Raw genomic sequence first — 10,526 nt, forward strand, 5'->3', positions numbered from 1 at the left:
GATGCCGCCGCGGTGCTGGCGCCGGGGGCCCCCCACGGCGGGGCGGCCCGCACCCCCCCGAGCCGGGCCGAGCCGAGCCCCGGGTTTGTGGCTCCCGGCGGCGGCGGGGCTGGGGCGGGGGGGGGCGCGGAGGAGAAAGCGGCGCTTTGTGCGCTGCGAGCGGCGGCGGCTTCCTACCAGATGTGCGCTCGCAGCAGCGTTTCGGGGTTGGGAAGCGGCTGTAAAAATCCCGGCTGAAACACAAGAGGCGGCGGCGGCGGCCAGCGCCGCAGCGGGGCCCGGGGGAGCGGCCCCGCGGAGCGGCCCGCAGCCCCCTGGGCTCGGGGGTCCCCGCGGGGCCCGGCCGCCTCCCCGCGGGGCGCGGGCAGCGGGGCGGGCGGAGCCCGCGGGGCCGGCGGGCGTCAGGGCGCCGGCGGGCCGCTGCCCAGGCTTTCGGGGTTACGAGAGCACGGTTCGGGGAACGGGAGGGAGCGAGGAGGCGCCGGGGCCGCGGGGCTTGCCGAGCCGCCGCCTCTGCTTTTCGTGCAGAAGGCGCGCACGACGGTCAGCGCTGCCAGAGCAGGGCCCCGGGCTCGCCGCTCCCCGCACGACTCCTGCGGTGTTTCAGAAAGCCGGCCCGAGCCCCGAGTGCGGCAAACCCAACCCGTCCGCACCGGGGTCCTCTGCGAAGCCCGGCCGGAGCCGGCTGTAACGCCGCCGCGCTCCCCGGGACCGACAGATCACCTTCCCGGGAGAGGCGCGGACCTACTTGTTTACCTTGGCTATTGTTACACCCAAAAGGGTGTCAAAATCTCTTCCACTGGTGCATTCATGAGACAGAAACACAAGCCCGGGGAAGGACTAAAACCTGTGGCCGCAGACCAAGCGCCAGATGCGCTCGAAACAGATTTCAGTGATGTACGGGATTGAGGTCGCCCTAAGTGGCGTTTTTAATCGAGTCGTTAATTGACAGGGTGTTTTTTTATTATTATTTACTCTCTTTAACCGCACTTGAACGATGTGTTTGTCTTCCCATCAGGCTGAACGTGGAGATTCACTTTCACCCTCCGCGTTTCAGGAGTGAGCCGCGTTGCTGTCCGCCCCGGCACCGCCTCCAGCCCTCCCCCGGGAGAGGCCCGGGGCAAACGCCCGGGCGTGACAGCCGCCGGCGGCTCCTGCGAGCGAGCGGCCCGCCACCGGCTCAGGGATGCCACGTTAATTGGAAAAAATATCGATCCAGCTCTCCGCAGCTTTGTCTGCAAGTGTCCATCGTGTTCCCCCCCCCCCCCCCCCCCAGCGTAGCTATGCAACAACAGCGCTGATAAATCCAGTATTTGTCTGCTTTTAATAGTTATGATTGACAGCACGATCCTCACGGTGTTATGGATGTACGCTGTTACTACGATTTTGTTTGCAGTGAACGCTAACGCACTTTAAGCGCCCGGGTGGTTATTACAGAATTGCTGCGGTTTGTGTAGAATTCCATATATATATATCAATTGTATGTGTAAGTCCGGGCTTTTGGAAGTTTGACTTTCCTCAGGTAACAGTGAAAACACGGGTTGAAGCTATGTTGGTATGCTACACAGCCGTCAGCATAAGCAAAATACAGAAAAATACAACGGAGCTAAACTTACAATCCCAGTCAGTTCTGCAGCGAAACGAAAAAACCCCAACTTTTCCCCGTGGAATGTTTCTGGAAGAGGTCTCATTGGCTGCACGCAGAAGCTGGGAAAAGCGCAGCGTGCGGTATTTGCGTTTGTCACCCGCCGCGACCAGCGCCCGGGGCGCGGCAGCCCCGTGCCGCCGGCGCGGCGCCGCAGCCCCGCGAGGGCAGGTCGCGCACCCACGGCCGCCCGAGAGCCCCGTCCCCGCGGGGCAGGGGCCAGCCCTGCCGGGCGCCCGCCGGCCCCTTCGCAGCGGCGGGAACCTGCGGCCGCTTTCTATGCGTCTTTATGCTCCGTGCTTACATCTGCAGCCTACAGCGCTGCGCTGCTGCCCCGGCCGCCGGCTGGCGCTGCCGTGTTTCAGACCGGTACTTTGAAAACCCGCTCGGTGCCTCCCTTCACGGTGACTCTCGGGAAGGCTCAGCCCCCCCCGGCCCCTCGCTGCGGCACCGCCGGCCCCCGCAGCCGCTGCCCGCTCACAGAGGAGGGCACCGCGGCGGGACGGGGGGCAGGAAGGCGGAGGGGGCACTGCGACGGCGGCGCGGAGGACCCGGGGCCGCCCGCCGGGGAGGGCCGCGGGCCCCGGCCGTGGCGGCGGGGCGGGCGGCGCCGGCCCGCGCACTATTTACTCCCTCAGCTGTGCGGCGCGGCCACGCCCCCTCGCGGGATTGGCTCTGCGGGCGGAAGGCCCGCGCAGCCCCCGCGCCGCCCGCCCCGCCAGCGAGGGCGCCCCGGGGTGATGGACGTGCCGGCGGCCGCCAATGGCAGCGAGGGCGGGCCGCGCTCGGCGGCGGCGCTATAAGGGGGGGCCGCGCAGCCCCGCGCCTCAGTGCGAGCTCCGGCGGCGCCCAGAGCGGGAGGGCAGCGGCAGCGCTCCGCAGGCTCCCCCTCCGTCCGCTGGAACCGCTCTCTCTCCGCCCGCCTTCCAGCATGAAAGCCTTCAGCCCGGTGCGGTCCGTCAGGAAAAACGGCCTCTCGGAGCACAACCTGGGCATCTCCCGCAGCAAGACCCCCGTGGATGACCCCATGAGCCTGCTGTACAACATGAACGACTGCTACTCCAAGCTGAAAGAGCTGGTGCCCAGCATCCCGCAGAACAAGAAAGTCAGCAAGATGGAAATCCTGCAGCACGTTATCGACTACATCCTGGACCTGCAGATCGCCTTGGACTCGCACCCCAGCATCGTCAGCCTCCACCACCAGAGGCCCGGGCAGAACCCTTCCTCCAGGACTCCTCTCACCACCCTCAACACAGACATCAGCATCCTCTCGCTACAGGTAGGCGCCTGCCCCCCGGCTGCCCCCTCGCCCAGGCAGGGGAGCCCAGGGCGGTCTGAGACGCGGCGGAGGGGACGGGGCGGGCACGGCCGCCGCTCCCCGCCGCCGGGCTCCCCCGCCGGGCCCGCGGCGCTTCTCTCCCGCTTCCCCGAGCGCTCGGGCACCTCGCCCTTACCCCCGTGTTGTTCTCTCCCCGCAGGCGTCCGAGTTCCCCTCAGAGCTGATGTCAAGCGACAGCAAAGCACTTTGTGGCTGAATCAAACGGTGAGTGCAGCGCTGCTTATTTCTAAACTTCAGGTAAAAAGTGCCTCGCTGGGGAGCGGGAGGCGCGACGGCCGTTTCCAAAAACCGGTCCTAAGAGTTGATGAGGAGATGCCTTGGTAATCAGTAAGAAATTAGACTCGTAACTGAGCCTTACGGTCCAAGGTGTATTTTGTTGCTAAGGTTCAGCGAGCAGCACAGGCTGCTCTGATACTACTTGCCGCTTAATGCAGATTCCCTCGTTATCTGCGCTTGGAGTCTTAACTTCCCGAGCCAAAGTGACTGATTAAGTTGGGAATCTTGGCACAATTCCTTAATTCTGTGATGTGGGATTGTCTGCGCTATCAGTTAAATAAGTGACTGCTTTTAATCAAATAATTGCTGTAAGAGGCAGACTGGCGCCTCTGAGCATTGCATTTACAGAGATCTAAACAGAGATTGGACTGAGAATCCTCTTTCTACCCTTTCCCTTGAGTGTATGTTATTTTAATGTTCAATTTGCGCTCTTCAGAGCGAGTGTGAGCGTGTATGTGTTGCATCTGGACGCCAGGGTTTGCCCAATCTCTGAGTGTTTGGTTAAATGTTCAAACTGTGGCTTCCTCTCTGGCGCCAGTCTGTCCGGATCTCTGCCCTGTTAGCATTCTCCTAAATATGCCTCTTTTCAATCTCTTGCAGGTGTTCCACTGATGAGATTTTTTTTTTTTTGCACAAGAAAATGTCTACAGGATTTTTTTTTTTTGAGGTGCTGAATTTATTTTTCAGCTGTATCTGGAGGGGAAAATCCACATCTAACTAAAAGGACCTTTTAAAATTAATAAAGAAGAAAAAAAAAAATCAAGATTGATCTTTATCCCCACCCCATTCTTCAACTTGGACTGAACCTAGTTATTTATGAAGAGACTCTTAAATACCCTTTCCCTAGTTGGAAGGCTTCCTTTATATACTATTCCCACCGTGGGGAGCGAAACAAAAAAATCTCACAAGGAGTTGCCCATTTTAAAGCAGACTTTGCCTTTTTTTTCCAAAGGTGGAGCGTGAGTACCAGAAGGATCCAGTGTTCAGTTTTTTAGGAGAGTCTGTGGTCAGAAATTACCTTTTTGACACAAACCTAGGACTGAATGCTGTGTATATATTTATATATAAATATATATATATGAGTGAAACCTTGTGAACTCTTTAATTAGAGTTTTCTTGTATAGTGGCAGAAATTTACATTTCTGCAAAAAGTGTAATGATGTACTTAATCATGCTAAACTTTTTATAAAAGTTTAGTTGTAAACTTAACCCTTTTTATACAAAATAAATCAAGTGTGTTTATTGAACTGATTGCTTGCTTTATTCTTTGGGGACCAACTGTTTGCTGGCTTTGATTTGTGTTGTGTTTTTCGTTTTGTGTTTGTTTTTTTTTAAGTACTTAATACATTCTGTTATGACTTTACCAAGTAAAAATTCAAGTATGTAGAGAATATAAAGAATAAAATTACCTGGAGTGAATAATAATTTTTGTAACTTGGAAAATCTTATTTGAGTGTATATACCAAACTTCTAAGTGATCTGCCTGTAACCAGTGTGAAAGGAACTAGCAAAGGAGTTTATTACAGAGGGGATGCTATCGACAAAGTGTTTGGAATCGTACAAAAGCAGTTAATCCTGAAACGTTCCCATGGAGTATTGCCTCTTTTCCCCCCTCCCACCCCTCTGGATGATTCAGTTCTCACTAGTAATGGCCCCAATCTGTTAATTTGTGTTCAGAATAATCGCTCAGAATTAAGGGTTGTGGGTGGTTATTAGTCCCCCAACTATTAAATTTCTCTAGAAAGGCTTTGAATGTGTGAGCTGGTGATGCGTTAACATGCGATCTAGAATGATGAAGTGACTGTTGCCTTTCCACACTGGAATTTTCATGCTTCCATGCAATATTTCAATGAAATGGGGTTTCTAATCAGTTGCAGCAGCTTCTCAGTATGACTAAGATACTGAGAATTGAGCTAAATCGCTGTTGTGTTACTGATTAAACTTTGGCTGCTCCTAAAGGGACTCTTTCTCCATAAGAATTAAATTAAGTTTGAAATAGGAGTCTAAATTCCTGAAAGCCAGTAACAGTTTATTTCTTCTTTCTCTTCTGCCCTCAGAAGCTATGCGCCATCCCTTGTTCAGGGGACGCTTACTGTGCCCCATGAATCCACTGTAACTACCGCTGTTTATCATCAGATGTGTTTAGTTGTCATAAGACAGTGGATGCAGGAACTGCGCCTTATCAGATGACATGCTAATTTAAGCTCACTTATGAACTTGCCTGAAATGGGAAGTTTAAGTTTTGAGTCCTACATAGGAAGAGAAGCACTTGCGATAGGAGCGAAGGGAGCTTCGCGGATGCTTGGGGTGAGTACGGCGCGCTGGCAGGCGCCCCGCTTGGGGCCTGAGGGAGCGCGTTCGGGGTCCCGGGGCTCCGGGGGCTCCCCGAGCGAAGGGCAGGAGCCTCACCTGGGGCCAGTAAGACCTTCACCAGCGAACAGGCGGGCGGGGGTGCTCCGGGGCAGCAGCGGCTGCCTTTCCTTGCCCTTGACGCCAAATCCACTCACGTAGGCTGGGAGAAAGCCAGCTCTGATCTCTTAATACAGCAGCCTGCCCTGCCCGAGCAGAAGCGCACCCTCAGAGGACCCATGCAACCAGAAGACGAGCAGGGTGAGCGGGGGGGCACCCAGGGGAGAGAGCCGTGCCCCCCAGCCCGCCAAGCTGGAGGGAACCTCGCCGGCTGTGCCTCCTGTGGCCAAACCCCGCTACTGTCTCAGCACCCAGAGCCCAGGGCTTGTTCCAACTTCGTGCAATGAACGTTTAACCCCGGCAGCCCAGCAATAAAATATTTCAGCGCTGCAGATCAGCACGCCTCCGTCCCTAAAATACTCCTTTTCGTGTATGTTTTACCTCACTCTGAACAGTAGCAGATTCGGGGTTCTAATCACGGTATTGCGATCTCCGTCCTTCCAAACAAGCCAAGGTAATCGCCATCCAATGTCTCCCTCAAAACTAATTTTTCACCCTATTGTCCATTTTAGGGTGAGACCACAGTAAGCATCACTTTAAACCCACAGTCCAGTTTAAGAAATTAAAGAAAGAGCTGCAACAGTCAGATCATTGTAATTATTTTAAGATCAACCCCTTTAGAAACTAAGGCGTTTGCACTTTGATATTTTTAAGCTACAGGATGATTAACACGCTTGCAGAATGAAAAAGATTTCCTTATCATGCATAGCCAAAAGAGAAATTCACAATTTACAAGGCGTGGGGAGCTGAGCAGGAAAACAAACAAACATGTTTTTAAAAATGTAAATTAAGAAAGAAAAAAAATTTTTCCTCTTTCAGGATTAACTAATTCATCGTCTCGACAATGCATTCCTCCGATCAGAACTAGAGGCTTAAGCTAGGTGCTCTGCTTAGAGATCCACTCTCTGGTTTTGTTCTTTAAGATTTTGTCGTTCAAAGATAAACAGCAAGGTCAAAGCTGAGTGCCCGAAGCCTTAACGTTAATTCTTGAAGTTTCCTTGAGGATGGGGGATTTCTTCACTCTATAGCATTGTCTCTCCAGAATACATTAGAAAAATTTGTGAAATGTTCACTGCTTTCCCTGGCTCGTTTTCTCAGTTGTTGCCAACAGTCCCTTTAACCGACTAGCTGAACACAGCAGGTCCAGAGGACCCGTACTCAACTACGTGACAGCAAAACAGTTTTAGCAATAATCATATTGAAACACTGTAAAATCTTTTCAAGCAGGCCATGCATGAAAGCTGCAAATGCACCTATAGACACTTCCCCACGGGGGGAAAAAAAGGGGGGGAATCCAACAAGAGACTGAAGCGGACTTTCCCCTCTAGAAGAGAGGTTTCCACACCTGGCTTTGCTTGTGTATTGCCCTTACCAACGCATGGACCAGCCCAAGCCACCACCCTGCACCGAAACGTCTCATTTGGCTTTCCAGGGAACATCTCTGTATTATAAAGCACGTAACGCACTGCTGGTGGTACGTATTAGAGCACTTCAGAAACCGGCCGTCTCACGCAGGCGGGTGGTGGGAGCCCCTCCAGTCTCTCCCCCGGAGAGGGAAAGGCAGAGCGCGGCCGCCTGGGTTTTGTTTACTCTCCCCGGGGAAAACAGCGCTGTCTGTTGCACCAAAACCGGCCACCAGCCACCTCCAGCACCAGCGCCAACGTTGTGACAAAAACCATTACCGAGAAGGCCGACTGGAAGCTAAGCCAGCACGTACCTGTGCGCTGGCCCCTCGCCGGGCCGCTCGCCCCGAGGGGCCGGGGCGGCGCGCCGGGGGCCGGGGCGGCGCGCGGGGGGCCAGCGCGGCGCGTGGCGGGCCGGGGCGGCGCGCGGCGGGCCGGCGCGGTGCGTGGAGGGCCAGTGCCACCCTCTGGGCTGGGCACAGAAGGCAGGCGCCGCTCCGCCCGCCGCGCTCGGGGGCTGCCGGCAAGCAGAGGCGTGGGTGCACACGGGTAAAACCGCCCGGTCCTTCACCTCGTACGATTACAGAGCCCAGGTCTCCCATGGACTATGTACACATTCTGTGGCTGCTTCTGGGAGATGATGTTTTAGCCAAGTCAGCTCTGCTAGCTGGGAATTTCACTCCTAAGAAGTAAAGCGGTTGGTAAAGATCTGAAGGAAAAGTTGCATTAAAATAATAAATGCTTCGCTTGCACTGGTACGGGAAAAGCATCTTTTGATTAGCGCTAGTTTGTATTCGACTCTGGAAAGTAAAACACGTTCTCTGAACCTTGTTGTATGTGGTACGGATTCTCCTACACAACAGTTTGAGTCTGGATCAATTCACGCAATGTGGAAAAGATATAAAATAATTTACTAGTGAGAATTATCATATTTGTAAGTAAGCATGTCCTCCTGTTTACCCCTGTCCTTGCTTACTTACACGCAGTAAGCAATGATTTACACAGCTGTTACCAGAAGCTGTAAGGAAGAGGGATAACAACGCAACTGTTGCGTGACGAAAGACTGAGTAAACTATATAAACACTGGGATTGAATTTTGTTCAGAAAAAGGTTTTCACAAATGCACTCTTTAAAACTACTGTTTTGCAAAAGGATCAGTATTTTCTGATTCTACAGATAGATACATGAAAACGTTTGATCTTTGAAATCCGGTTTCTTTTATCCACATTATCATCTTCCTCTCCAGAACAGCCATCTAAGTTATCCTAATTCTAAAGTGCAAGAGCCAAATGCAAACACTATTTCAATAAAACAAAGCTCATATTGCACAGCAACAGTCACTGATTGCGTGAGCCACTTGCTAAAGTAAATCGAAGGAGGAAACAAAAGAGGAAACAAACAAATGCGATTACTTTTGGAGTCAATCACAGTAACTGAGAAGAATTCATATTTCAGTTAGTTGCTTGCCTTGACAAAACATAAAAAACGAGGGGACACGGGGCAAAGACTGCAAATAGGGCCAAACTGAGAAAAATGAAGCCCTTCATTTGCTGTCTATCCTCACAAGAACGCGATGAATGAATAGATAATACAACATTATATGAAGTTACAGGACCTATCCAGATTTGAAACAATTAAACTAACTGCATTACTTGCCAAAAGAGTACATCATTATAATTTCCAGTAAGTATCCCCACAAATTACACCATGTCTGTGGCAAACAATTTTATGAATAGATCAGGTATTTCTACTTAAAACTAAGAGCTTGAGCCAGCTCTTAAGTTTTACTGCTGATGGCAGAACTTCAAAAGCTCACACAAAGCTCTTTTTTAATTTCTTTTTTTTTTTTTAAACAGAACTGGACTGTAAATCTGCTGAATTTCATTTGGAAGAGAACAAATTATTTTGGTACCTACCATCTTGCACTTGACCCGGCACAGGACCAGCAGCACTGCCTCGCTGAAGCCCACCTCGTGCAATCCTCTCACTGGCAGCTGCCGCAGCCGATGCCTAGGGAAGAGCGTAAGGCCAGCGTCGGGTGATAGTTCCTCCACGTACTCTCAGCATCTCGTGTTCTCCGAGAACAGCCTGCCTGATATTTTTGGCACGTAGATTCACTTTGTTGTACTGTTTGTCAATACAGAATTTGAATACTCTACCTGAGTTATACCTGTCATCTTATTTTTTCTCATCCTGAGAAGAGGTGTAGTGCTCTGAAGGGGGAGAGAGGGGGCAGGAAGAAAAGGGGAGGACAGAGATAATATAAGACAAAGTCTCTCCCGCGTATTAGACTGGGCAAGACCAAAGCAGCATATCTTGCCTTAAAAAAGCAATGAGGTTGAAGTTTGAGTTGTGTTTTCAGTCTCGTGCAAGTTCCACCCGGACTAGAGAGCCGAGCCTCCTGCCCAGACCGACCATCTCACTCAAGCAGAAAGTTTCTTACCCCCCACAGAACTGAGTTGGTTTAGCTACGTCCGATACCAGCACCCCAGGGAAATGCAATGTACTGGACAACCTCTGGAAGTGTCCTTCAGCCATATTTTCTGTAAACCTCATGCTCACCCACAAGCGCTACGTGATCTTTTAGAAATTTGTCCAGTACTTGGAGAAAGAATATGATTACAGTCTACCGGAAACCAATGTAGAGAGCAGAGAATACAGGAGAGCTTGTGCTCACAACAGACACTGGTGCCGAGGTTTCTGCCATGTTCAGACCAGTAGCTTCATATTCAGCTGTAACATATTAATGCACTCTAGAAAAGACATAAACTCATACAGCATCAGAAAGGCACAAAGACTTACCTCATTGGAAACAGGAGAAAACGCTACTCGTGGACGTCGTTATGCAGGAGGTTAAGATGACGGAAGATGATACCTGTCTTCCATTTGTGAAGGGTAGGAGAGATCTGCTCCCAGAGCAAAAGCATGCAAAAAAAGACCAAGAATATGGACATGTAAATATTTTTTTAAGTTCAGATTCAGTGTCAACATGAGTTAATATACAGGAATAAAGCGATGGGAAGGCTATTTTAGAAAAACTGGTTAAGCTACATTTCACAACTTCTTGGAAAAGTATCTCACTTTTGCTTTTGTATTTCTGCTCGTAAGTGTATGAAAAAGCTGCCACTGCTAAGGGTTTGCTTTTTTAATTAAAAAGTTTGTGTAAAACACATTAAGTAAAACCTCCCATTAGTACTTTTCAAAAGATGTAACAGTTAGAAGGCTGAGTAAATCACATGCCAAATCCATAAACTCAGTCTAGGTCTTGTTAAAAAGCTGCTTAACTGCACATAGATGTTTCCACCCAACAGATATGAAGTAAGGTGCTACAGACATGGACACATGCTGTTTACTAATCCTTACTGATTCCCATTTTTCTCAGATTCCAATTGTG

General features: G+C 51.2%; 1 protein-coding gene across 1 annotated transcript; it reads left to right on the forward strand.

Annotated features, from left to right (window-relative positions):
• Window positions 1–2,480: 2,480 nt before the first annotated feature.
• Window positions 2,481–3,973, forward strand: ID2 (inhibitor of DNA binding 2). Its single transcript, XM_082306715.1, has 3 exons — window positions 2,481–2,924; window positions 3,124–3,188; window positions 3,861–3,973. The coding sequence occupies exons 1-2, from the start codon at window positions 2,577–2,579 to the stop codon at window positions 3,178–3,180; spliced, it is 405 nt and encodes a 134-aa protein (XP_082162841.1). The 5' UTR covers window positions 2,481–2,576; the 3' UTR covers window positions 3,181–3,188; window positions 3,861–3,973.
• Window positions 3,974–10,526: the final 6,553 nt, after the last annotated feature.

Source organism: Platalea leucorodia, assembly GCF_965183815.1.
Source record: "Platalea leucorodia genome assembly, chromosome: 3".
Taxonomy (NCBI): Eukaryota; Metazoa; Chordata; class Aves; order Pelecaniformes; family Threskiornithidae; genus Platalea; species Platalea leucorodia.